The 26,834-nt window shown below is 45.2% G+C and overlaps 1 protein-coding gene across 2 annotated transcripts; it reads left to right on the top strand.

Annotated features, from left to right (window-relative positions):
• On the top strand, window positions 1-24,800 carry ODAD1 (outer dynein arm docking complex subunit 1). Of its 2 annotated transcripts, none has more exons than XM_035137051.2 (15): window positions 1-166; window positions 3,117-3,196; window positions 6,793-6,892; window positions 8,307-8,496; window positions 8,866-8,988; window positions 9,076-9,189; window positions 9,802-9,869; window positions 12,055-12,242; window positions 13,832-13,957; window positions 14,174-14,256; window positions 14,917-15,085; window positions 17,956-18,119; window positions 18,751-18,854; window positions 21,976-22,054; window positions 23,327-24,800. In XM_035137051.2, exons 2-15 carry the CDS (start codon window positions 3,130-3,132, stop codon window positions 23,432-23,434), a joined length of 1,683 nt encoding a protein of 560 aa, XP_034992942.1. In that variant the 5' UTR covers window positions 1-166; window positions 3,117-3,129; the 3' UTR covers window positions 23,435-24,800. The 2 variants fall into 2 exon arrangements, with proteins under 2 accessions (XP_034992942.1, XP_060137619.1); XM_060281636.1 differs by lacking the exon at window positions 1-166 and adding an exon at window positions 192-810.
• The last annotated feature ends 2,034 nt before the right edge of the window (window positions 24,801-26,834 follow it).

Raw genomic sequence — 26,834 nt, 5'->3', positions numbered from 1 at the left:
GGTGAAGAGCTGACGCATTTCCTGGAGACGGTTGCTAACAACTGAGTTGACAAAGGCAACGTGTGATGTTGGCAGGAGAGCCCAGGAGTTTGCACCACAGCATCCCCCAAACTGATTGCCTATAAAGTGCATAGCTGTCAGAGTGGCTCTCCAGTAGAGAGCAAAGGTACTTCTAGTTAATGCTTTTGGAGCAGGTGGGTGGGGCTGATTTAATCCAGGTCACAGATGCTGAGAAAGCTGCATTTTTATACAGATTTTGGATAAGAGGGTGTTTAGGTATAGGGGGAAAAGGCATGGGATGAATTTGAATGGAAAGGGGGGAATGGTATGTATATGAAGAAGGTTGTGGGAGATGTGTGATTTGAAAAAAGATGAGCAGATTTAAGTTTGGGAAACAATTTAGTGAGTGCTAATGCATTATTCTGCTTGCTGTGGTCGTGAAACTATTGGATGGGATATATTTAAGAAGTACTTTAACATGGTGTGTGTGTCGGTGTGTCTTGTGCTAAGTACCAGAGGTTATTCTGTTTCAGGAAGGGTGGTTCTACTAAGATGTTACTAACAACAACAGCTTTTTTGTGGTTATTCAGGTGGACCACAAGAAAGCAATAAAGGCAACAAAGGGAAATGCTGTATGCACACCTGATTTTAGTTTAAATGTTCATTTTTAAAATGAAAAGTGGACTTTCCTTTTCACCACACAGGCAACCACAGTGGAATAGTAAAAACAAACAAACCCACAAAAAGCCCCAGCCCAGCCTGCTAACTACATGCATAGTTTTTCAGCCAATCAAATTCGAGGAGAAAGAGGTGGGCATTACAAGGTTTGTGCATCCTCTGTGTGACTGAGAAGTTGATCCGTTAAGACCCTAGTTTTAAGGGCTTGTTGTTACATGGTTGGCTGTTGCATTGGAGACTGCTTAAAAGTTTTCACTCTGCAGCTGTATCATGTGAGAGCCTTGCCAGTGATCATATCACCCACACTGTATGGCTTACCCCTTTCTTGTATTTTGCATCCTTGCAAATACAAACCCTCCAAGTGTTCCTGTTTTCCAGAGATAGCTCCAGATTTACAGGAGCCGTTCCAGTTTTGATTTGATCCTGGAATGTCCCGCTTTTCTTTAGGATGTCCCTATTTTCATTGGAGAAATATTGGAGGGTGTGGTAGGATGTCCCTATCTTCATTGGAGGGTGTGGAGCTATGCGACCCTCGAGCCAAGGAGATAAGTAACTATACAACTATTGGAAGACATCTGAAGGCAGCCCTGTATTGGGAAGTTTTTAAATGTTTAATATTTTGTTTCGTTTTTATATATGTTGGAAGCAGCCTAGAGTGGCTGGGGCAAACCAGTCAGATGGGTGGGGTATAAATAACAAAATTATTGTTGTTGCTGTTGTTGTTGCTGTTGAACAGGTTGTCCCTATTTTCATCAGAGAAATGTTGGAAGGTATGCAAATAAGTCTGCACAAGTTTCTGGCCCACAACTTTTTTAAATGCTACCACCACCTATGTTAATCATTTGTTTAAAGTAATTTATATATTGCCTTTTGAGCCCAAATGCCCCCTAGATTTGATGTCTTAACACTGAAAGAAAGAGGGGATTCTTGTGAAGCTTCCCAGGTATAGGGATCTTGAGGCAGTTGTCTGCCACCTCAGGCAAGCAGGGAAATGATTATATTTATAAGTCTGGGCTCTTGAACAGTCTTGGTACCTTCAGAAGTCTTTCAGTACTTCTAAAGGAACTACTAGGTCAGAAATACTCAAAGAGAAGATAAATCAAGATGGATGGGAGCTTCTTAAAGGTGAAATACTGAAGGCACAAAATGTCCTCAGGTGGCACAATGGGCCCAGTGTACCTGGCTGTTAACCAGAAGGTTGGTGGTTTGAACCCACCCAATGATAGCTGCGAGCAGGATTCCTGCATTGCAGGGGGCTGGACTAGAAGACTCTTGGGATCCCTCGCAACTCTATGATACTGTGTAATGGATGTTGGCTATTGCAGCAGAAGAGACTGGATATGAAGTACTGAGTTAGAATGAAGTTTATTTTTTAAAACCTGCCTTTCAGGGTGCATTGACCTTGCAAGGCAGTTTGCCAGACTCTAAAACACATGAAAATATAATTGCCAGGAACAAAGCTGAGCCCTGCCCTGATTTAGATGCATGCAGCTGGTTAGAGGTTTTTGTGGTGTCGTGCACACTGATAGGATGTATGTCAGTTGGCGGGAGAAAATGTTGGATTGCCATTTTATATGTGTGCTTTAATTTGGATTTATTTATGTTTTTATTTAGGGAGCTCAGAATACAGAATAGAGATGTCTTGCTCCCTTGCCGTTAATTGTCCTAGCACCCCTGAGGTGTGGCAAGTGATGATGGCAAGTGTGGCGGAAAGATTCGTGGACAATCCAAGAAACATTTAAACCAGGCATCCCCAAACCTCGGCCCTCCAGATGTTTTGGCCTACAATTCCCATCTTCCCCGACCACGGGTCCTGTTAGCTAGGGATCATGGGGGTTGTAGGCCAAAACATCTGAAGGGCCACAGTTTGGAGATGCCTGATTAAACACTTCAGTGTAGTGTAGTGTAGATTAGTATCAAAATATTTGTTTTTTAATTTGCAGAATATGGATGGTTTTTCATAATGTAGTTTTCAGTGTTATAAATCAAGCACTGCTAGGAGTTGTTTCTTTTTGTTTTCCATTGTATTTCTTATCAATAAAAAACAACAGTGTGGCGCAAGCAAATTTTTATTCTGAAAGCCTGGCCCAGAGAAAAAACTTTGAGAACCACTGGACTAAGATGTAGTGACTGGTCATGGGCGTAGCCAGTATTTTTGTTGGGGGGGGGGAGAACTGATGTGATTGGTCAGTTAAGTAATTCTATTGTTTTACTTGATCTGGGGGGACAGCTGCCCCCCGCCCCCCTTAGTTAAGCTCATGTGATTGGCGCAATATCAGACTGGGAAATGTCATGGCAAGCAATGTTCCAACCTGGGTCTCCCCGTTCAAATGTTTTATGCAGTATGCTGCACTGTTTTCCATGAATTAGTTATTTTATGACAGTGATTCTCACCTGCTAGCCTCCCTCTTTGTTTTATCATTTTTTTCCACCGGCAGGAAGAAACTGAAGATGCCGTTCTACAAATCTGCTTCAAGCCTCCGCTCAGATGGCAGTGACATGGACTTGGAAGGCCTTGGTAAATTCCTATGGAGGGAAGTGAGGATACCGCTGTAGGAACACTTGCATAGCCAGAATTTGCATTTGGGAATATTGGTGTGGGAAGCTTGTAACACTAATTTCCCTGGATGGAGCTTGTCATTTGAATGGAAAATCACCCCCCCCCCCACACACACATTGGAATAGGGAAACAGAAAAGGTCATTCTCTGGCCCACTTTCTCCATTCAGTTTGCTTTTACTAAGTCTCTGCACATAAAAGTCTCATTGGATTGGATTAAGTCTCTCTGGATCCAAGACATTCTGTTTCTGACAGCTGGCCAGATGCTTTTGGAAACTCACAAGCAGAACGTGGAAGTGGCAGTCCCCATTTAGCCCCAAACCTCTGGTATTTAGAGGTCTACTGTCTCTGAACAGGGAGGCATCCTTTAGCTATGATGGCTGAAGTCTGGATTTGGTGAGGGCCTGCCCTGGTTTCGCTCAGCTCACTGCAGTATTGTTTCCACCAATGTGATTATTCCAGACTGAAATCCATATATATTCTTGCTCTTCCCATAGTGTTTTAGCGGCTGCTGTTTTCCCTCACGCCATCCTTCCACCCCCAAACTTTGTGAAATATCAGCAGAACACTCTTGCTGTTTGGGGTTAGTGCAGGCTTCTCTGAATTGCTGCATGTTGTAATGCATTTTAATGCATTGACAACATGTGGATATTCAGCTGAGGTTATGGCAAACGTTCTTGTGGTTAGGGAACTTCCCATTACACTTCTCAGCCTAAGTCTCTACTATAAAGCACCCATGTCATCATATGTATGTATGTATGTATGTATGTATGTATGTATGTATGTACTTGGTATTTTTTTATAAAGGCTTTTCATGGACAATATTGCTGTGGTCGTAGGCCAGTGCATGTATGTGAAAAGCTATGAAAGCAGCAATAATAAATATTTTTACTGAGAAGATTTGTGCTAGTAGCTCACACTCTGCAGTGAAATGTGTATAACTAAATCAGACTCTCACTGAAACTGATCCCAGGTTGAAGCAAACTGAAGGTACCAGACAGTTCTGCAAAATCTGCTAAAAAAATAAAGCTAGGAGGGTATTTCCTTCTTTGACAGCTACATGAAATAATATCTATTTCCTTTCAGTTTTTGCCAGGGTGACTAGGAAGGAGTTGGGGGATATTTTTCAAGCCAAGCAGAAATGTTGCTAAAGGAGACTGCTTTTGAAAGGGAGCAGAGGGATGAGAAATAAGGCCTTTGTATCCAAAGAATGAGGCCAAAGAGACAGAACCTGGGCGCCTTGGCTGTTTTCCACATGTCTTGGTTAGCTTGTAAGAATTACTCTTTGAACTAGGCCTCTTAAGTGAATGTTGGCTTTGAAAAGCAGCAGGGACTAAATTAAAGTAGCGGAGGTACAAATTGTCCAAATCCTTGCTAGCATACGGGGGACACATGTGGGCATGAGTCAGTGGCTTTGTGAGGATCCAGAGCGTGAGTCATTCGCTTTGCTGGGAGTGAACAAAAAATGGCAGTCGAGGAACCAAACGAGCCTGTCTGTCGCCAAGGGACCAGAAGTCCATAAGGCTGGAGTGTAGAATAAGGGTTTGTCCGTTCTTGGCACTATTACCACCTGATCAGAAATGCAATCATGTCCTGATGATGAGGGAACAGGTATTGCTTTGCTTCCCTGGCTGCCTCCCCTGAAAGACAACACAGCCTCTTCTGTTCCTCAGTCCTTCCCACAATCCATTCCTGATAAACTGCACTGAATGATTGGGCTCGGCACCAATCAAAGCATGCCACACATCAGGGCTGCCTAGATCAGGAGTGCAAAAGCAGCTCTTCCAATTCCTCCCAGAACTGACCAAGCTCTGAAGACTCAAGGATTCCCTGGTTCAGGAACCTGATAGTGACCAAAGCAGGCACCCCCAAACTGCGGCCCTCCAGATGTTTTGGCCTACAACTCCCATGATCCCTAGCTAACAGGACCAGTGGTCGGGGAAGATGGGAATTGTAGTCCAAAACATCTGGAGGGCTGAAGTTTGGGTGTGCCTGGACCAAAGAGACCTATCCTTTGGCTACATGGAGGTCATTGACACGTGTGTGCAGGAGCAGTGCTAGGGCTTTTTGCGCCCTAGACAAAAACACCTCCTGGCGCATGCGTCATGACACACGCACACACACCGCTGATGCACCTGCATCCCCTCCATTGGCGGGAAGAGCACGGGCCAAGGGGGGAGCGTGGCGCCCTCCCGCCTGTGGAGGGGACGTTTTGAGCTCCTCAGCGGCGGCGGCTGCTGCAGCGAGTGAGTGGTGGCGGTGGCAGCAGTGCCCATAGCTGAAAGCTTCAGCTGTGGGCGCTGCTGCCACTTGCTCGCTGCAGCCGCTAGGGAGCTCACAGCGTCTCCTCCGTGAGCGGGAGGGCGCTGAGCTCTCCTTTTGGGGACGCTGGGGGCTCCTTGGCGAGCGGGCGGGTGGCGGCAGCGCCCATAGCTGAAGGCTTCGGCTGCGAGTGCTTGCCGCCACTACCGGCGAGGGGGTTTTCCGGGGCAGGCTCGGCAGCGCCCCCTCCATTTTCGTGCCCTAGGCAATGGCCTAGTCCGCGTAAATGGACGCACCGGCCCTGCGTGTGTGTGTTTCTTCTTCAGAGAATGGAAGGCTCTTTGAAAGAAGGATTGCTGTGTACATGAAGGCTGTGTATACACCATACCTTTAAAGCACATTATTTCCCTCAAAGAATTCTGGGCACTCGCATACCGCCCAACATTTATCCATTGAAAATAGGGATGTCCCATTCCTTAATGATAATTTTACTATTCATACCCCACACTTCTGACTGGATTGCCCCACCCCCTCTGGGCAGCTTCCAACATACATAAAAACGTAATAAAACATTATTTAAAAACTTCCTCATACAGGATTGCCTTCAGATGGCTTGGGGGTCAGATAACACCATACCCTCCAACATTTCTCCAGTGAAAATAGGGACATTCTATGGAAAAGTGGGACATTCCAGGATCAAATCAGAAACCGGGATGGCTTCTCTAAATCGGGGACATCTCTGGAAAATAGGGACACTTGGAGGGTCTGCACTCACTGAGTTATAATTCTCAGCAACTCTTAACTAACCACGTTGCCCAGAATTCTATGAGGAAAACCATGTGCTTTAAAGTCATAGTGTTTGCACAGCCACCAGTTTTGTCCTCTGGCAGGCAGGTCTTAGAGGCTTTTTTTTATTGTTGCAGGAACCTGCAAAACCTCTTTGTTCAGAAGTGACATTGGGACAAAACCTGGGGGCATGTTCATGCAAAGCGAAGCCTCTCTCAAACCCCTTTTGGCTCTCTTAAAAACATCTGTTTGTCTCAAGCCTAACAAAGCCAACTGGAGCTCATTTTATAAATGGAACAACACTGGTAGTGATTAAGTTGCTCATGATTGTGCTCATCCAATCTGTGCCAAACACAGCAGGGAAGTTCCCTTCTTTCTGTAATCCTTGACCACATTAGTATCTGCCCTAATTCTTGCTCCAGGTGTGATAGGCTGGACTTTCTAACCACCTTTCTTTCCTCTCTCTTCCCAAACCACCTGTTGCTTCACTGGCTTTGTGTTCCACTAGCCGAAAGCGAGTTAGCCAAACTCCAGCGCCAGTTTCGTCTCCTAGAAGGCAACCGTCATGCCTATGCTTTCGAATCCCATGAAATCATTCGCAGGCAGAAGTATGTATCCATCTCATATCCTTGCTAAAATTCTGGATCCATTTTGGAGATCCATTTTGTTTTCCCCTGTTCACAGCAGGAACGTCATGGTTTTACTGTGCTCTTATGCTGGAGATAGACATAGTTATTTAGATAGCTGGAAATGGTCTGGGAGAGACCATCAGAGTGTATGCATTTGGGTTTTGGAGGCTATACCAAATCCTGCAAAATATTTTTATTGGGCGCAAGAATGAGTTGTGCGTGCACCATGAGGTGATCCCTCTTTTACATCATATTCAGATTTCTAAGAGAAACAAGCCTGTTGCCTATCACCAGCCTTTAATTGCTTTCATTGGACCAGTTGTCTAACTTTTAGTTTTCAGTTGTGCCACAATTTGATAAGAGAGCGGTATATAATCACATTGAGGGGGTGCTATCTCCTGTCCATTTTTCTTGGCACAGAGTTGGGGGCCAGGGGCCTGTCATCTCTTGCTCTGAAACATCCAGTTTTGGATTTGGGAGCGTTTGAATATTGTACATCCTCCTGCAAGGAGAGAGCTGTAAGCTGAACATTAAGAAATAATCCCCACCTCATATACTGAAGCAGATACTGACTTAACACAAGGGCACATAGCAACTGATATGCTCCTGGCAACACACAGCTGACAATTGGTTTGGTCACATCATGTGTAGGCATGTTTGTGCCTATAACCTGCCTTTCTTTAGCACATGCGGCCAAATTCCATTCCCCACAATCTATCACATATGTGTACATGCATGTACAAACATTTGATTCTTGCCATTATGCGGTTTTGCATGCTGGCATGGTTTCAGATCTTGTGCTCATGATTCTGTGTGTCCAACCTCTTCCTTCCCCTTTAGTACAAAACGTTCCCAGGGAATTTAGGATTCCTCTCTCTCTTCATACTCTGGTTTAGATCACTTAACGAACGTTACTCATCATCCCTGCCCCTGAGAACCTTGAAGTCTTCTACCCTTCTACCCTGACCCACAAAACATAGTGCTTGCTTTGTGGGGAAATCAGAAATTCTGTGTTCCCAACACTGCTTGTTTCATAGGCATGTAAAGGCACAATAAGTCATCCTAAGCCCTGAAATTTATTGTGTCTTTTTACGCAGAGCTGCTAATTTTGAACTGTTGAAGCCTGCTCTCTTTTGAGAGTATATCCCCCCCTTCCCCATTCCATCTTGTCCCATCCAGAGTTGGTGAGCATGCTCAGATTCAAATTGCCAGCTTTCCAGGAGTTTCTGTAGCAGTGTCTCAAAAGCTCCTCTGAGCTGGCGCTGCCACCAATCCCAACCAAAACTCACCAGCACACCTGCTGCCATGACGCTCCCATACGTGCCCACGCAGCTGTGTCTCGCCGTGTCATCCTGCCGCCCCTCAGAGTCTCTGGGCCGCTTCTCTTGGACAGGGCAGAGATAAAGCGCCTGGAGAAGGATAACAAAGAGCTCCTGCAGAGGTATACTGTGGCTGAGAGCAAGGCCAGTGCACAGCAGGAAAAGGCCCATGGTGAAACTCTCCGTTCCTTGTTGGGACAGCGGGATGAAGTGAAGAAGCAAATAATTCAAGAGAAGAAGCAGATAGCCCTGCTTGATAAAGAGGTATGGAGAAGGGAGCTAAGTACCAAGTTGCTCGGCATTTATTGATGTGAAGTAGTGTCCTGAGGTAGGATTTTGAGGCCTTCCAGGTGGGGGGGTGGAGTATAATAGCAGGTACCAAGAACAAGATTTTTTCCTTCACCTGTCTCCCCCCCCCCAAAAAAAAAATCCAGCTGAAGAGAAACTCTAGAAAGGAGAGGAGGATCTTTTGGGTTAAAAATGGGTGTGAGGGCTTTAAAAAAGCAGAGGGAATTGGCAGCTAGGACTTGAGGGTCAAATTCCTTAGAACAGGGGATCCGAGAGCCAAGGATTCTATCCCAAATATTGGGTTTCTCATCCCATTTCCCTCCTTTCATTCTTCATTTCTGACAGATCGAAAACTGGAACAAGCGTTTAACTGACCAGAAGCTGGTGGTGGGCACTGGGACCCTGATCCAGGAACAGAAGAGCAACTTGCTGAAGCGGATAGGAACAGTTGAGAATCAGCTTGACCGGGTAAAAATGGTTGCAAGTGCCCAGGGTTGCTGAGAGCCAGGATTCTTGGCTTGTCTTCAGTTTCTCACTCCACTTTTCTATTTCCAGACCACCACAGAATTCAATTCTCAGCTCGTCTTGAATTCACAGCTACGTGAGGATCTAGAAATTCTCCGGCTTGAACACGATCGCTTTGAACAGCTTCATAAACGTCTAGAGACGGTACATTCACACTAGGAGAAAATTGAGGGGAGTTGACAGGATGTAATTGCCCAAGAGAGTTTCTGAGAGGGACTGGAGTCATGATATAGACTAAGGAAGGTTCTGTTATAGAATTGTGAGATCTGGTTGCTTGGAGAGAACTCCAACATGGAATGGAAGGATATGATTGACTGTTGAGGGTGGTAATAAAAAAAAATATCAAGGCTTTTTATTGACTGAGAGAGAACCACAAAGCTAAATCATGCATTTTGGAAAGTATGTTTTTTTTCTTATTAAACTAGGGATTGTAGCTGACCAACTAGATTCTGACAACAAAAATTATGATGCCCCCTGCCTTATTCCTAGCCACTTGGACCGAAGGATTTCTGATTCTTGGGTTTGACAGGGCAGGTTCTGAAGGCCAGTTCACAGGACCTCTTTAACACTTGCAGATTCATGTGGAGTTTAAATCTATGGACTGTGCTCCTGCTATGGTGTGGATGACAATGGTTAGGGAAGAAGGGAAGAGCTGTGATTGGGCTACAGTGAGGAGATAGAGCTTTGTGAACAGGATGGTACGGCTGCGTTGGCAATTAGGGACTGGATCTGAAGGCTTCCTCTCTCCCCCTCTAGGAGCTGTTGGAAACTCGTAGAGCCATTGGCACAGTCATCAGCGCATCCTCTGCAGCCTACGAAGCAAGGTTGGCGGAAGGGGAGTACTCAAGCATGGTGGGGCGGGGAGGAGTGTCCCTGCAGAAACCTTGCTCATGTCCATGCCCTGGTTCTTCATTGCTCCTCCGTTGTCCTGATGCCTCCATCCATTCATGGCACTGAGACAACTTAATCAGCAATAGCCATACTCCCTCCAAGTCCTAGCTTCTAAGCATCGCTCTAATATAAAAGACAGGGCTATATATCCTCTGCACTAAAATGGAAATTCTGCACCAGGAAAAGCAGGATTCTGTGACCTGTGCAGCAAGCCTGAAGAACCTTTTCGGCTCTGTAGGTCAGATCATTGCCAGACCCAAGCAGCCACACAGGCCAAATTTGACATGCGGTCAGGGCTGCTGATGTCACATAGTTGGGACTTCACAGCACCACCCAAAGCTTGTGTTGCATGGTGCTTTAAGGAACGCAAGGCTTTACCAAACCATCAGGTGGTGGGGTGGTAGAGCCAAAGCCTGCTTTCCCTTTCCAGTGCACAAAGGAGTGCACTTTGAGGCTCTCGATTGCGCTTTGGCACCTGCATCTCTACCTGCCCGACACCTGACATCAAATAGACAGGGGTCAGCAAACTTTTTCAGCAGGGGGCCGGTCCACTATCCCTCAGACCTTGTGGGAGGCCAGACTATATTGGGGGGGGGGATGAATGAATTCCTATGCCCATAAATAACCCAGAGATGCATTTTAAATAAAAGCACACATTCTACTCATATAAAAACACGCTGTTCCCTGGACTGTCCGCGGGCGGGATTTAGAAGGCGATTGTGCCGGATCTGGCCCCCGGGCCTTAGTTTGCCTACCCATGACATAGGACATCAGATAGGGGCCAGTGGGTGTGGCCTGCAGGCTGGAGGTTTCCCACTTGTGTCATATAGGAGGAAGGTAGGAAGCTGCCGTCTGCTGAGTCAGACCATAAAGACCATCGGTTCATCTAGCTCAATATTGCCTGCATTGACTGGCAGCAGCTCTCCTGGGTTACAGACCAGAGTATCTCTCAGCCATGCCTGGAGATGGGACTTGGAACCTTCTGCACACAAAGCAGAGGCTCTTCCACTAATCTCCACTACTTCCCCATAGAAATGTATGCAGACCTGCAGCATTTATGCTTAATTTTGCATAGCTACATTTGCCAATGGTGCATAGCTATATTTGCCAATGGTGGGCAGGGGAAAGGCGCTGTGCATAGCGCTGAAGCACACTCCCAGCGTCCTGACTTGGATGTTGGGCATTTGGCCATAGGAGTCGGACCACTGGCCCATCCAACACAGTCCTGTCTGTTCCTAACTGGTTCAGGCTTTTCCCCAGCCTTGCTGTCCAAGAGCCTATTAATTATTATTAAAATTTGTATACTGCCCTATACCCACAGGTCTCAGGGCGGTTCACAACATAAAATCACATTATAAAATCACAAAATACATAATAAAAACAAGGACAACCCAATAACCCCCCTTCCCCAACACATTTTTAAAGGGCATTGGATGTCTTATCAGCCAAAGGCTTGGTTGAAGGGGAACATTTTCCCCTGGCGCCTAACGGTGTACAACGAAGGCGCCAGTGAAGCCTCTGAGGAGAGCATTCTAGATACGGGGAGCCACTGCAGAAAAGGCCCGTTCTCGCATTGCCACCCTCCAGACCTCTCATGGAGGAGGCACATGAAGAAGCTGGCGGTAGCTGGAGCTCTTAGCTGGAGGTGGAGGCCAGGCTCAGACTTGAGAACTGCTGGATGGAAAACATGTGCTGTTGCCTTTCCCCATAAGACTTTCCATTAGAGTGGACCAGACCATCAGCCCATCAAACACAATGCACTGTCAGTCCTGACTTACGGCTGCTCTCCAGCATCATGGGCTGAGGCCTTTCCCAGCCTTTTCTACCTGAGATTCCATAATTGGAGATGGCAGAAGTTGAGCATAGGACCTTCTGCATGCAGATATGTTTTATGCCCAGGGAGCTGTGGCCTCTCCTAAATAGTGAAAGTAATACTGTATCTGAAACAAGGACTTCCTGCCTGTCACTTGCACTCCTCATTGTTGTGCTAGATTTCAGGGGTGGAGGAGGAATGGGGATAAGAGCATGAAAAAAAGTTGGGGAGTGGAATTGCTGGTGGTTCTCTCACACATATCCAAACCTTGTCCCCATCCCATTTGTCTACTGGGGTAAATATAGGGATGAGGCAAATACGCGCCTAGGCCAGCTGCAGGACAAGGCAAAGAAGGATGTAGCACAGTATGAATCGGAGATGAAAGAATTATGCCGCCAGATAGAGAATGACCAGCGCTTGTATGATTTCGTTTCCATCAAGCTGCAGGAGAGAACATTGACGGAGGAGGCACTAAAGGCCAAGAAAAAGAAAGGTTTGTGTGTGTGATGTATGGTTAGGGGCTAGTCATTCATTCCCACACGCCCAGAAGTGGTCTTGTGGCAAGAGTTCAAAGTGCTCATGCTAGGATTGAAAGCTTTAAATGACTTAGGCACCAAATATATGAAAGACCCACTTGCTTCCCTACAGACCCTCTCTGGGATTTAGAATGTCGTAGGGTAGTTCCACCATCTTCAAAAGTTGAGGGGGACAGCAGAGGAGAGGGCATTATCTGTGGCAGCCCTAAACTATGTTCCCTTTCCACAGATGTGTGTCGTGCACCTTCGCCATGTGGTTTTCATCATTTACTGAAGATGCACCTCTTTATCCTGGCCCACATATCTCAGGGTCCACCCTATTCTCTTAATTGTATTCTGCTTTAACTGTTCTTAATGTTGTGTTTTTAAATTGTTGTAACCTGCCCTGGGAACTCATGCCTGTGAAAGGCAGTTAGAAAATCAAGATGTCCTGAATTAGTAATGAGCAAAACTAAAAGTTATGTATTAAATTCCACAAAAGCTTGTAGTAAATTCCCCCCACAATAGCAAGATCTGTTTGGATCTACAGAAGCAAGATCACCATACAGTATAACTTACCAACAGCAAATATCACCAGCAGCCAAAAACTGCACAATCAGACGCTTGTGAGAAAAGGGCCAGTCTTTGCTTCTTTGTCTGGTGCCAGAAGTATTCCTTGGCCTTTGGGAGGCAAGTGTATGTCGTGGTTTTTAGTGGGACAGCTCAGAGCCAGGACTGCTGGCTTCTCTGGGAAGAATTCTGTGATTTAAAGCAGAGGATCTTGGGGGTTAATACCTAATTAATCTGTGTAATCTTAAGTTACCCCCCCAAACACACACACACACACACACACACACACATTTTAATCAACTTTTTTTGTATTCAGAGAAATAGTTGGCTAAAGAGTATGGCTGCAGCCCAATTAAAACATTTTAATAAGTTATCATGTGAGTTTTAATAAATTATCATGTGAGTTTGATTTAAATTTGCATGTGGGTAAAACAGTATTTCTAAAGCAATCAGCCTACTTCCTTTGGCTTAGCAATTATTAACAGTAATTGGGTCAATGGCAAGCCATTGCTATGGCTTACTGAAAAGCAGCAACAAACCAGCGCTTACGGTTTGTTTCTCTCCATGCAAATCTTCCAACGCTCACCTTCATGGGGATTTCTCTATTTCTCTTGCCATGAGAGAGGGAGAAAACCTTTTTATCCATGCCACACATAATTTTATAAATGTCTTATCTTGTCGCCTCTTGCACCCATTTTCTCTAAGCTAAAAAGCCCCCAATGTGGCAACCTTATCATAGGGGGACATCCACCTTGCTTTCCTCGTGTGGTTTTTTGGAGGAGAATCGAGCCACGAGCGCTGGTTTGCACGTCACATCTTGCTTCCTCTTGCGGTTTATAATAATTGAAATGTTGCAGCTTTGGTGAAGGCAAGTGATTAAAAAGATGGGCGGCTTTCCCACTCCTTTAATGTATGTCTCTGATTGAGGTGGGGATTCACATGACTTTGAGGTTGCCCTAGGAACCGGGGCTCCTAGATTCTCTTTATTTTCAATCAGAGGAAGAGTCCAAACGGAAAGACCCCGAGGAGGAGATGCTTGAAAATTTACACACCACTGTGGATCAAGTCCTGGAACTCACCGACGCTCCAACCTTGGATGCTGCATTGAATGTATACGTGCAAGGTGATGGGCAAGGCAGGGGGCTGCAATGGGAAAGGGTCCATTTTCCTTTTGAACCGTGGCTGTCCTCTGGGTCTCTTTGGCTCAGGAAGAACAGAATGAGATCTGGGACCTTACCCTCCATAGGGGCTGCCCTTGAAGCAGTTTGGGTACTGGCTGGTTCAGGCAGTGGGATGCGAGTTAACACCTGATACCGATGTTTTTCTTTCCCCACTTCAGATGAGGAACGGAACTTTGCTCAGTTCAACTACGTCAATGATCAAAACGATCAGAAGGAGCAGTTATGGGAACAAATCACTGAGGTGAGTGCTGTGTCTTGGTTCCTCCCCCCCCCCCAAAAAAATATTGCAATTTATCACAGAATTAGTGATATTCGTGCAAGCAAGTTTTTTTTGCAGTCTACACAATGCTGTCATCATCACAATGCCAGCCCATACTTCCCCACCCTCTTCCCCAATTCTTCCAACCTTTGCTGCTGTTAGCAAGCAGGGATTCCTGCCGCGTCTTGCTGAACGAGGCTGAAGTTTGCTTCCTGGTTCCCAGTTCCTTATTCAACACAAGCGCAGAAACAAGCAGTGTGCGTCCCCACCATATACATTTAAAGCATGTAGCTTGGGGGGAACTGTAGTTTGTTATGGGTGCCGGGGTAAACTAGAATTCCAAGATTCTTTGTGGAAAGCTATGTGCATTGAATCTGCTTTAAATGTATGCTGTGGGTGTCCTCTGCTTACCCAAATAAGCCTTGGGCTGCACCACATTGCATCAGGGCTTTCCCCCTTTTGAGATGTCCTAGCACCATAGTGTTATTTTTGCACAAGCTTCTTTCAGGAACGATGCCCTCCCACCCTCTTATCTCTTCCACGCATCCCTTGCAAGTGCGCCTTGTTTTTGCCAACTTCCTGTAATAGTAAAACGAATGACACACACCCCGCTTTCTCCATCTTGCTCCTCCACTCTTCTAGCTCTACCATGAGATACAGGAGGCACAAAAGCACGATGCCCAGGAAGAGGGAAAGCAGCTGTTGCAGCTCAAGGAGGCTGAAGCACAGCAGGAGGAAGCTGTGAAAGAGGGAAACCGGATTGAGCTGGCATTGAAGGGTCACCACAAGATTTGGGAGCAGCTCAAGAACGGTAAGCAGGGACTGTGTTTGTGTGTCAGGAAGAGAAAGATGGTGGAGGCACTATCGTAGGAATTGGAAACATGTTCTGAAGCTTTCCTTTGCAGCCTGCTGAACTTGGGGCTTGGTTTTGTCTTTGCACTGAAAATTTAGATTCTTAGGGTGCCACTTTTCATAGCAGTTGCTGAGCTCTCACAGCAAGGTTGCAGCAGTGCAGGAATCTGGCCAGCACTTGATTGATTGATTGATTGATTGATTGTACAGTCATACCTTGTTTACGTACACTTCGGTTTGAGTACTTTCAGTTTAAGTACTCCGTGGACCCGCCTGGAATGGATTAATCCACTTTCCATTACTTTCAATGGGAAAGTTCGCTTCAGGTTATGTACGCTTCAGGTTAAGTACGGACTTCCAGAATCAATTACACTCACACTTCGGGTTACGTACGCTTCAGGTTGAGTACTCTGCGGACCCGTCTGGAACACATTAATACACTTTCCATTACTTTCAATGGGAAAGTTTACTTCAGGTTAAGTACGCTTCAGTTTAAGTACTCCACGGACCGTCTGGAACGGATTAATCCACTTTCCATTACTTTCAATGGGAAAGGTCACTTCAGGTTAAGTACGCTTCAGTTTAAGTACTCCACGGACCGTCTGGAACAGATTAATCCACTTTCCATTACTTTCAGTGGGAAAGTTCGCTTCAGCTTAAATACGCTTCAGGTTAAGTACAGACTTCTGGAACCAATTGTGTACTTAAACCGAGGTACCACTGTACTTACATACCACCTTTTTCTCCAAAGAGCACAAGGTGGCACACACAGTTCACTCCCTCCACATTTAATCCCCACAACACTCCTGTGAGGTAGGTTAAGCTGAGAGGCAGTGACTGGCTCAGGGTCACCCAATGAGCTTCATGTCAGAGGAGGGATTTGAACCCTGATCTCCCATGTTCTAGTCTGACACTCTAAGCACTACATCACACTGGCTCTCACTATTGGGCAGGTTTGAGTGCTAGGCTAGCACTACACAGATCATGGAGGATGAAAGGCTTCACATTCTAACACCGAATGCTGGTGCCCAGCCCTAGTCACCAGGCCCTGTTACATTCAGCACCATTATTATTTTTTTAAAAGAAAGAAGCGGTTGTGGTTCCTTGCCAGTAGCTGAGATAGTGGTGGGAAGCGAAATGGCTCTGAGTTCTGGTTTGAAAAGGCTGTATGGGCCTGATGCAGTCCACAGACTCCCTTGAGGAACAGGATGATGAGCCAACAGGCATAGATAGTCACAGAAAATAGCACGGATCCTGGTTGTACCATCCTCAGCAGACAGATAAGCTTGAGGAGGGGGGAGGTCTGAAAGGCAAAATTGGAAAAGGGAGAGAATATCATTTTGTCAAAATAGTAATACTCAAGTATATCCTGTGGAATTGGTTGCCAGTAGGTGTGGGACAAAGGAAATAATTTATTTTATTATTTTTATTTTCCATGCAATGTGTAATTAGAACTGAAGACAAAATGCAGCATTTAAAAAAGCTGAGTGATTTTAAGAGGCTTTCCTTTCCCAACGGACCCTTCTTTCAAATTGCCTTCAGCTTTCTGGGAAAACAGACAAAAGAAAGCTGTCACCTGACTCCAGCCTGTCTCTTGGAATTCATAGTCACAAGATGGGCTGATGGCTGGCCAGTTGAAGATAGCTTCCAAAGAGCCATGTAGACAAAAAGTACAGAACATGCAGGGCAAATCTGCACTATCATATCCTGGCTCAGTAAGCCAGGATGTGAATGAGTGTTATCTGCTGCTTCGCTCTGCCCACAAGTGAGCAGCTGAACAAGCCAGGACTCGGCTATCAATTATAGCTTCCCATAGGGCTGTTGAGGAATTCTTATGGGAAGGGGGGTGGAAATTGCCAATGCTCGTTTATACATCCCATGCCAGGGATGGAAAGCAATCTAGTGAATATGAGTGGTATTTGCTGCTGCCATTTAAAGCTTGCAAAAGAAACACAATTGATGACTCTCCCTCCCGCTTTGCATCATGCAGCGAATGGTGTGAAATAATGTCAGAAGTTCTGTCAAGTTCCACCACAGTGGACAGTGAGCTGAATAACTTAGGGCCTTTTTTTTTGTCAGAAGCCAAACTGCAGTGGAATGGAAACAGCGCTGCATGCAGCAAACGCAGGTTGGAATGGAAATCAATGGCTTCTTCCTCACTTCCTGACATGTGCGAACCTGGAAGCTATGGTTAATTGCTTACAAACTAGCCAGGATATTAAGCCATGGCTTAAAGGTGATTTTAAGACCCTGGCTGGTTTGTAAGCCATTCACCATAGTTTCTGGGTTTTCAGATAATGGGCAGCTATGGTAGACAGCTGAGTCCTGGCTTGTTCAGCCGCCTGCTTGCAGGGCTGAGCAAAGGAGCTGCCTTGCACCTGCATGCAGCAGTAGCTCATGTGTATCCTGGCTCATTAAATCCCAAGATAAGACCATACAAACCAGGCCACCATTTATCAAGTTGACTCTTAGCAGGGCTGGAGCTACCATTGCCTTGGGCAGCGAATTCTGTGTGTCATGAAAGAGCAGAAAAATGATAAATCTGTTGTTGTTGTTGTTGTTGTTTTGTTGTATTTCTGCTCCCAGGGAGAGGTATTTATGTTGGGGGACAGGGTGTTGTCTCATGTGCAGGATAATTTGGCAAGCCTTAGGTACTAGGCACCTTGAATTGGGGAAGGGGTGCCACTCGCTGGGCTGACCCCTGATGCTTATCCAGGTTGACCTCAAGACTTCCAGGCTCTCTAGGAAGTGAGTGGAAATGAGTGCTTAAAGTTAAGAGCTGTGTAGGTGGGCAGGGGTTCATTAATTTTGCTTTCTTTCCTCTCAAAGCAATCGAGGCTCTCTTTTGGAAACTGCAGTGTGACTACTCAGTGCTGGAAAACAAGCTGGGGGGGTCGACGACTGCCCTGGATGAGAATGTTGCGATCTACCTGGGCTTGATTGAACAAAAGACCAACCAGCTGTTGGCTATGTATTCTGTCGTCAAGTCTGAGGTATGCAGGGTGGATGGGCAGAACACAACAACAGAGGCAGGAGAAAGGGATGGATCAGGGCTCATGGAGAAAGGGAGAGGAGGAGACAACCTTTTGACTCTCTTCTCTGAGCCCAATTCCCTGCTGCAATTACCGTGTGAAAAGTATTTTGTTGAGAGTGAAAACCCCTATCGATTTTCCAAGACAAACCTGCTTGCAAATCTTTCCTGTTGAATAGTCTAGGGTTTTAATCCCATTCTGATATAACTGTTCGTATGTGTTCTTTTCAAAATGTCCTGGTGCAGGGGGAAATTACTTTGCAACTCTGCAGTGGAGTCCACAGGGCTTGAAAGCGTGATATTACTTTTGCTTTGCCAGCCTCATTTCAAATCCCTTAACACATTTACTTTTATTTTATCAAATGCATTTCTGCAATTGTGAGGGTTAGTAACCTTTTTTAAAAAAACTGAAAACCAAAATTCTCATATTAGCTGCAGCCAGTGATGTCACTCAGATTTTTAATTGATCTAGTAGGAAGAATAGATAGATCTGGATTAATAGGTGGGGCAGAGTAGTTGACATCAGGGTGTTTTATTTTAAATCTCTAGTGGGAGGGGAAGCAATCAATAAACCTTGCCTCTTCTTTTCTCAGAAACATGATCTGCCCTACGACACTCTGGAGACAGTGCAACTGATTCTGGGGCAGAAACCTGAGATTCGGGCACAGCCTATGCTTGTTCGGCCACCCACTGCTGGGTAAGGAGACCTGCCTAACCCCACATGAACCTGCCCGTATGTTTAAGATTTTCTGTATCAACCTGTTTTGGACTACTATTCCTATCAGCCCCTGCCAGCCCAGCAGCTGGAGGGCACCAGGTTGGCAAAGGGTGTTCTATACTGAGATCATGGAAAGTTCAGATATTTTGGGTTGCGGTAACAAGGAAAATTGGAGAGCATAGGATATGAGTTTATGAGGGACCCCATGGTTATGTTATTAGGAAAACTGAATGAGCATATGTTAAGGGAAGATGTTAGAAAATATTGTTACGAGTGTGTATTCTTTTTGTAATGGCTTTAGTTGTCCAGTTTAACTACTCGTCAGCATCTCAAAGAATGAGCTAAGTGATAATTCTGCCTGGGAAGATGGGGTAGGTGTTGTCGTGCGTGTGGAGGACTTAAACACGTTGCAAAATTCCCCCAAAATAGACCAGAGGCAATTGTATTTCATCCAGCAGAGCTTTACTGCTACTGAAGGCAAATGAGCATAATGGTCACAAATCCAATACATTCAGGATTGGCACTGTCCACAAGAAATCCAGTTGCAACAGACTTAACTTAAACTTTAAAAGAACTTATAAAAAGACTAAACCTTAACACTATAACATACAGAACACCACACCAGAACAAAGAGATAGAAAAAGAAAGTGTGTGAAACCCAGGCTCTTCCTGGCCTGACTGTTATAGTCAGCATGATGACCTTGACAGAAAGATAACAGAACCAGTTTTAAACCAGCTGTACTCGTCTTCCCTGAAGGAATCACCCAAACAGAAACCTTCTGCCTGTTTCCTTCACATAGAAAGAAACCTTCCAGAACACTCTTGAACTAAGTAGAATAGGAAAGATCTCTACGCACCAGATCAATACTTTCTGTACTGAGAAATGCAAATTGACAGGTGTGTCCCCGTCTCCATCTCCACCCCCCCACCCCCCGCACTCCCCTCAACTGGCTGGAGACCATGTGAGCCTAGGCAGAAGAGCAATAGCCAGAGTACTTGTTGTGTGCGAGAGCTGGAAGCTGGGAAACAAAAACACGTCCTGGACTTTGGGGCTTCTCTGGAAACCTAAAGGGGATGTAGGACCCATTTGCTAATGTTGTGAGCCCCTGAATCCTTTATCCAGGTTGTACACATGTGCATATAAAACCATATACCCTAAAGACACCTCAGTCTCCACTGACCTTCATTCCAAGACTTAGGAGCCAACTCCTAGGGGCCAAAGTTCTTTTGCATCCCCATAAAATATTTGAGGGAGCTACCCCCCCCCCAAAAAAATATTGATGGGCGTTGCCCATTTTATTCAAGTGGGCACCCCTGTTCCAAGGAAACCAAACCCCAAGTGAGCACTTGGAACCCCTGGAATCTCTCACTGCTTGGAGATTGGGGTGGTGCGTAACAATATGTTTGTAACACCCCAATATACAGATAGCTAACCACTGGAAGAAACATCTACGGGAATGAGAAAAAGATATCTGGTATGGAATGTTATTGCAGAAAATGTTTTACAGTTTTAAAAAAATTACAAGGAAAAATGATGAGATCATAGGATATGAATAAATTATGGATCCTATGATTATGCTATTAGGAAAGAAAAATGGTGGGCAATATGTTGGCAGTGTCCCCAGATATGGATAGCTAGACACCGGAAGAAACAGCAAATGCCATCTGTGTGGGACTGAGAAAAAAGATATTTGGCATAGAATATTAATGCATAAAATATTTTACTATAAAACAATCTGGATGATAAAGTCCTTAAAGTGTTAGTATGAATGTATTTTGTATTGGAATTGTAAAACTCAATATAAAATATTTGGAAAACACTACTGGAAATTAATATAAGATTCAAATTATGCCTAATTTGTAAAAGAAAGAACTGCAGTAGTAAGAATTAATTAATTATAAAGCAATTATGGCCTTCTGTTGTATAGGAATGCATTATTTATATAGAGAAACCCCCTGGTAGGATATCAAGATCGTTTGTGGAATTCTATAAAACAATGTTAATTTGCAATGGCATAATGTTGATAGATGACATATGGATCATTAGTTAGAATGTATAGTGTATTTTTCTTTCTGTAAAATAAGATCCATTAAAAGCTGGTGAAACAAATAATTCTACTGTGGCTCTGTTCTGGCTGCTCCCACCTTCAGCATTAAAGGAGAAGGAATGGAGAACGGGGCCTTTTCTAGGATGGCCCCTGCTCTTTGATGCACCCTGTCTAGCTTCTGTCATTGGGTGCCTACATTATTAAGTTGTGGTTGCCAATTCTGCATGTTCTTATTTGCTCAAGAGACATGTTTGTTTTGTGACATTTAACTGATTTCCTGCTTTCTGTTTTGTGTATGTGTTTGTGAGTTGCTGATTCTGTAATAATTTTTTAATTGTTATATTGAAATGGATGGTTTTAATTATGTTTGAAGCTGCCTTGGAGGCCCATTTGTGGTAGAAAGGTTGGATAAATATTTTAAAAATGCAATCAAGACTAAATGCCATAAAAGGCCTTGGTTTACACACACACACACGGTAGGAAAAGCACTCATGCAGAGGAGAATATCAGAAAATTTTCTGAGCAGAAAGGTTTAAAGAAATTTTAGGGTTGGACTGGGATGCAATGGGTTAGACCCAGCTGCCCACTTCCCAGAATGTATTTGTACTCTGAATAACTTGGCAACGGGCAGAACATTCAACAGATGCAGCATATTCCATCTCTCTGGGTGCCTCCAGACTGTCACTGTTTTGCAGGAGGGATTCAAGTGCATACCAAAACTTTAGATTTGTGCCTTTAAAGTAGGTTAAAGCACTCTGTCACTCTAGCACAACAAATCCACTTAAAAAACCCACAAAACTGGACTTCTTAGAAAGTTACAGGGAAATGCACTGAAAGTTGTGGGGTAAACGAATGATTAACAGGAAGATGTGTACATCAGGATGATTGCTTATTGTCATATAAATCCCTCATGAACAAATTGGAATGAATACTGAATAAAAATTGGTCTTAGCAGGAGCCCTGAAAAAAACTGTTTTTAAAAGGACTAGTTTGCAGTACTTAGTGCAAAAGACACCCTTCATTTTTATCATCTCAATGTTTGCTCTTTGCAGAACTGGCCATGAGCCAATAACAGAAGAAGACCAGAGACCCTTAACTCATGAAGAGCTCAAGCAAAAAATTTTGAATGACGTGAGTACAAAAGGCCAGACAGAATCCTGGATGCAGAGCTAATATTACTATTACTACTGTATTGCTATTACTCAGATCGGGGTCTTCTGAAGCAAGTTCTTTACTGGATTATTATTTACATACCTTTTGTGACTGAAGTCTATTTATATATATGTACAGCAAAATTAATTCCGAACAGCCATACAATAATTTCCTCTTCTGTTTTGCTTTCTGCAATTCCCCTTACCTCTTGGGGGAGGGGAGGGGCGAGTAGATTAGGCCCCTACTCTAAAAACATTTTCATGGAGAAGCAGTTAGGCAGTCGGAGTAAACAATCCTCACACAGGGGCAGATATTTTCCCTACCTCTTGGCATATTGATTAGTTTACTTGTCTAAGCCAAAAGGTCATGGCAAAATGCAAATAACTTGAGTCATAAAACAAGCCGGCAGACAACAAAATCCCTAAAAGCAATTGCGGGCGCGCTTGGATACAAACATTTGGTGTCTCTTATAGCCCCTGAAGCAAAGGAAGAAACTTTTATCAACATCAATACTGAAACACAAATTCAGGATTTTGCTGTATTTCGCCATCTAGTCAATAGCAGGTTTTGGGGGGGGGGCCTTGGGGAAGATACCCTCAGCATCTCCCCACCTCCCTTCTTGCCACTGTTACTGCTGCAGCTTCCCCTCTCCTTCCTATGGGCGCACCTTGCACAATGCAGGAAGTTGGACTAGATCAGGCATCCCCAAACTGCGGCCCTCCAGATGTTTTGGCCTACAACTCCCATGATCCCTAGCTAACAGGACCAGTGGTCGGGGAAGATGGGAATTGTAGCCCAAAATCTGGAGGGCCGAATTTTGGGGATGCCTGGGCTAGATGATCCTTTGGGTCCCTTCCAGCTGTACAATTCTATGATTCTATTCTCTGTCAAGAGAGAGAAAGAGCACAGGGCAAGTGGAGACGGACACTTTTCCTTCTCTTTACGCTTGCCCTTACTTGCATCTTCAAAGAGGCGCAATGAACTGGCAGCAACAGTGAAAAGGAGGAGCGGCAGGCCCCCAGAGGTTACGGGACCCGGCAGAGGGTCCCCTGCAGGGAACCCAAGATGCCAACCTCTGACACCATACAGTAGCCGTTAAGGCATACAATAAGTTACTGATCCAGGTATTCTGATCTCAAGAGTCTTGTATGTGATGCCGAAGAGTCTTCCCCTGAGCCTTTTCCACAGATGCATGTGATTACGAAACCATTTCACAAAAGTAACTCAGGTTTCTCTTCTCACGGCCTCCAGATCGCAAGCAAGACAGCAGCGCTTTCCCTAAAGAGGAACACACAACCTGATTTAGCGGATGAGCATGGTGGATTAAGTGCGGCCAAGAAACAACCTCAGGCCTCTTGACTGGAGTAGGAAGCTATATACGCGGTCTGTGTCCTGTGCCACGCAAAAGACGGAAGCCAAGTTTGTCACTGGCAGGGTTGTGTTACGGTGTGGTCCTGCGCCACTGCCTTTACACCTGTAGCCTCTGCAGCCTCCTTCCCGTTTGGGATGATCGGCATGCTTGGATGTAGCTTCCATCCTGCCGTGGATCTCCAAAGATCTCCCCCCCCTCCTGGTGAAACACCCCTCTTCTTGGCTGCTCGCTCGATCAGGACAGATGGACTGTGCCGAGGATGCGTAACACATGGTCCGCCATATCAACAACGCTCTTCACTCCCGTGCTGCCCACTTGCTTATATTCTTCATAATTTGACTCTAGATCCTCTTGCAAAGAGAGAATGCATCTTTTTTAAGAAAACACCTCTGCCTGTTGTCATGGTACATCGACTTGCGACCTCTCCGATAAAGGAATCTATCCCTTGAGTCTCTGGTTTAGTGAGCTGGTACTTCTAGAAGCCTTCTGGAGCAAGGGGGCCCAGCTCCCTGTCCTAACAGGATTCACCATTGGGCTTGGAAGTAGGTGACTAAAACTCAGCTCTGTTCCCCAGCAGCCATCTTGTGTCAGGAAACCGGCATGTTAGCTCCCTCATGCTACGAATTGTCAGAGTCTAATGAAGTCTTGTTCGCTCTCTTAGACAGAGTGGTTGAGGCCCATGAAGGGTATAAAGTGTCTGCTCTGCTGTGTGAGAGGAAATTGGGTGTGTTCAAAGCATTGGCCACATGTTTTAACTTCTTCTTTTTTTTAACCAACTAGCCTGTTCCTCAGAGTGTGTTTTTTACCACATGGGTATCTAATATGAGACTGTGTCAGTTCCACCCAGAGCACTCGTTTACCACTGCTAAACTGCAGAGTCTTGGAGTTTTGAAGATTACATGTAAACGTGTATGCAAAAATTCTGCTTTTTATGGTGAGGAGCAGTTTCCTCAAGGTGTGGGTTGTGGGTTTTTTTTTAGTTCTTTTAGCCCTGATTTTAGCATGAATGATTTATTTAATTTATTAATCCTCAGAAAGGGTGATATTCCCATCATATTCACCTCACCCAAACCCTCCCCTGCAGTGGCCCTCTTCCTACAGTGTTGCCAGAGAATAATCTTGGGGAATCCATTCCTCTCCCAAAGATAATCATCATGGAAAAAATCTCGGGTAGTTCCCGTGGGTGTGGAATGTGGGAGCGGTGTGTTGGGGAGGACGCAGAAGTGGGTAGGGCCTGCCCTCTGAGGGGGGCAACTTGTGCACAGTTCCTGTGACAAGTGGGGAAAAAAGCTATCGCGGTTTTTGATTATCAGTGTAAATTGGAAACTAAAATGATTAAAATGTTTAACTGGTGAGGTAACGACTGGATTTTTTTTTGTGGGGGGGAGAGGGAACTGGACCCAGAGATAGTGTGATGCAGGTTGAATGTGCCTCTGGATGAGGCAGAGGTCTATCATCCATCCAAATTTAAAGAATTTTATCTAAATTCGTCTCCCAGAAATTTGAGACGGTGGGAGGGGAAACAGAACAAGAAACAGTAATGCAACAGGACCTCCAAGGAATAATCTTTTCAGCAACGTTGCAGGTGAACTTTGCTAAACAGTAGCAGAAGATCTTGGTCATGGGAAAATTCTTTGCTAGTTGGGTAGCCAATGTGATGTCCTCCAAATATTTTGGATTACAACCCCATCAGACCTAGCCAGCCTGGCCAGCAGCCAAAAGATTATGGGAGTTGTAGTCCAGCAACATACAACAATATATTTTATGGTTGTAGTTTAAACTCAACGTCCAACCTAAGCATAGAAAAGCTGTGCCTCTATAATCCTCTTGTGTTTAAGGGCTCTAGTGTGGAAGTAAACAATAAGGTTGGAAATTTGTTGTTTTATTATTTATTGCAATCTTAACTCACCTCCCCCCCCAGGAGCGCAAGGTGATGCTCATGGTTCTCCCCTTCCTCATTTAATCCCCACAACAACCCTGTGAGGTAGATTAAACTGAGAGGCAGTGAGCTTCATGGTTAAGTAGGGATTTGAGCCCTGGTCTCCCAGGTTACGCGTAGTCCCATGCTCTAACCACTACACCGCACTCCCCAAATACATTTTTTCAGTGTGAGGTGAGAGACAGAATGTCCCCACTCCAGCCATTGCAGGTATGCACACAAGCCTGGCAGCTGAATCTTAGTATCATAACCAGCAATGAGAGACTGTCCTCCACTGTGAAGTTATTAAGTTGCAGGATGGGACGTATACCGGTAGCAGACTACCCTGTCCTTCAGTAGAAGGATACAGCCAGTGGACCAGCTAGGAGTGGGATGCCTGAAGCGCTTTGCCTCACACTGCCTAATGGTAGAGCTGGCCTTGGAGACTTGGTTGTGGGAGAAAAAGCCCAACCAGCCTTCATGGAAGTCTTAAATTAGGTAAAGGTAAAGGGACCCTTGACTATTAGGTCCAGTCGTGGACGACTGTGGTTGCGATGCTCATCTCGCTTTACTGGCCGAGGGAGCCGACGTACAGCTTCCAGGTCATGTGGCCAGCATGACTATGAAAACGCTGTTTACCTTCCCGCTGGAGCGGTACCTATTTATCTACTTGCACTTTGAAGTGCTTTCAAACTGCTAGGTGGGCAGGAGCTGGGACCGAGCAACGGGAGCTCACCCCATCGCAGGGATTCGAACCGCCGACCTTCTGATCGGCAAGCTCTACACTCAGTGGTTTAGACCACAGTGCCACCCGCGTCCCTTCATGGAAGTCTTACTTAAGCTTTTTAAGGAACCATTTGTTTGCCACAAGGTGTCAGCAGTGTCCCAAAAAGAGGAAAAGCATACCATTAAGGGAAGAGCCATGGGAGGATAGTGGGGTGCTGGGGATTGGAATAAATAAGGCAAGGAGCTTGAGAGACTGGGTTTACTGGGAAAGTCGAAGTGGGTGAAGTCCAGTAGATAAAATCCCCGGATTTTTTGTAATGATGCATATACGTAATTGCCCTGCTGAATTCTGCATGAATCGATCCAGAATAAGTGCTACCTGTTTGTTCTGGACTATTGCATATTAGAATCCTCACTTTTGCTAATAAGGGTGTTTTTGGCATAGGTGCGGAGAGACCTTTGGCAAGGTAGCTAAAATGTGTTATGGTCGTAACCTGTGTTTAGATGAACTTGCACTGCAGTGGGGTTTGCATTCTGTGGGTGGGGGTTGAACAAAGGATGAATAAAAGACAGATTAGGAATTTACAGGTAGGTTTCTAGGTGATTCGCAAAAGGCTCTGATTCCAAATTCTTTTTATTTTCATGATGCCCCTGTGGCCACCCAGCTTGGATCAGGCTGTGTCCCACCAGTGGAAGACCAGCGCTGTAAGATTTTGTTGTTGTTTAGTTGTGTCCGACTCTTC

Source organism: Zootoca vivipara, chromosome 13, assembly GCF_963506605.1.
Source record: "Zootoca vivipara chromosome 13, rZooViv1.1, whole genome shotgun sequence".
In the NCBI taxonomy this organism is placed as follows: Eukaryota; Metazoa; Chordata; class Lepidosauria; order Squamata; family Lacertidae; genus Zootoca; species Zootoca vivipara.
Note: the sequence above shows the minus strand (reverse complement) of the source record. Positions and strands in the feature narration are given on the sequence as shown.

Coding starts and splice junctions, on each gene's coding strand:
- ODAD1 (XM_035137051.2), top strand. CDS start 3,130: ATGCCGTTCTACAAATCTGCTTCAAGCCTCCGCTCAGATGGCAGTGAC. Junction 8,989..9,075: donor TTGAGAATCAGCTTGACCGG/GTAAAAATGGTT, acceptor TTCTATTTCCAG/ACCACCACAGAATTCAATTC. Junction 22,055..23,326: donor AGCAAAAAATTTTGAATGAC/GTGAGTACAAAA, acceptor CACGGCCTCCAG/ATCGCAAGCAAGACAGCAGC.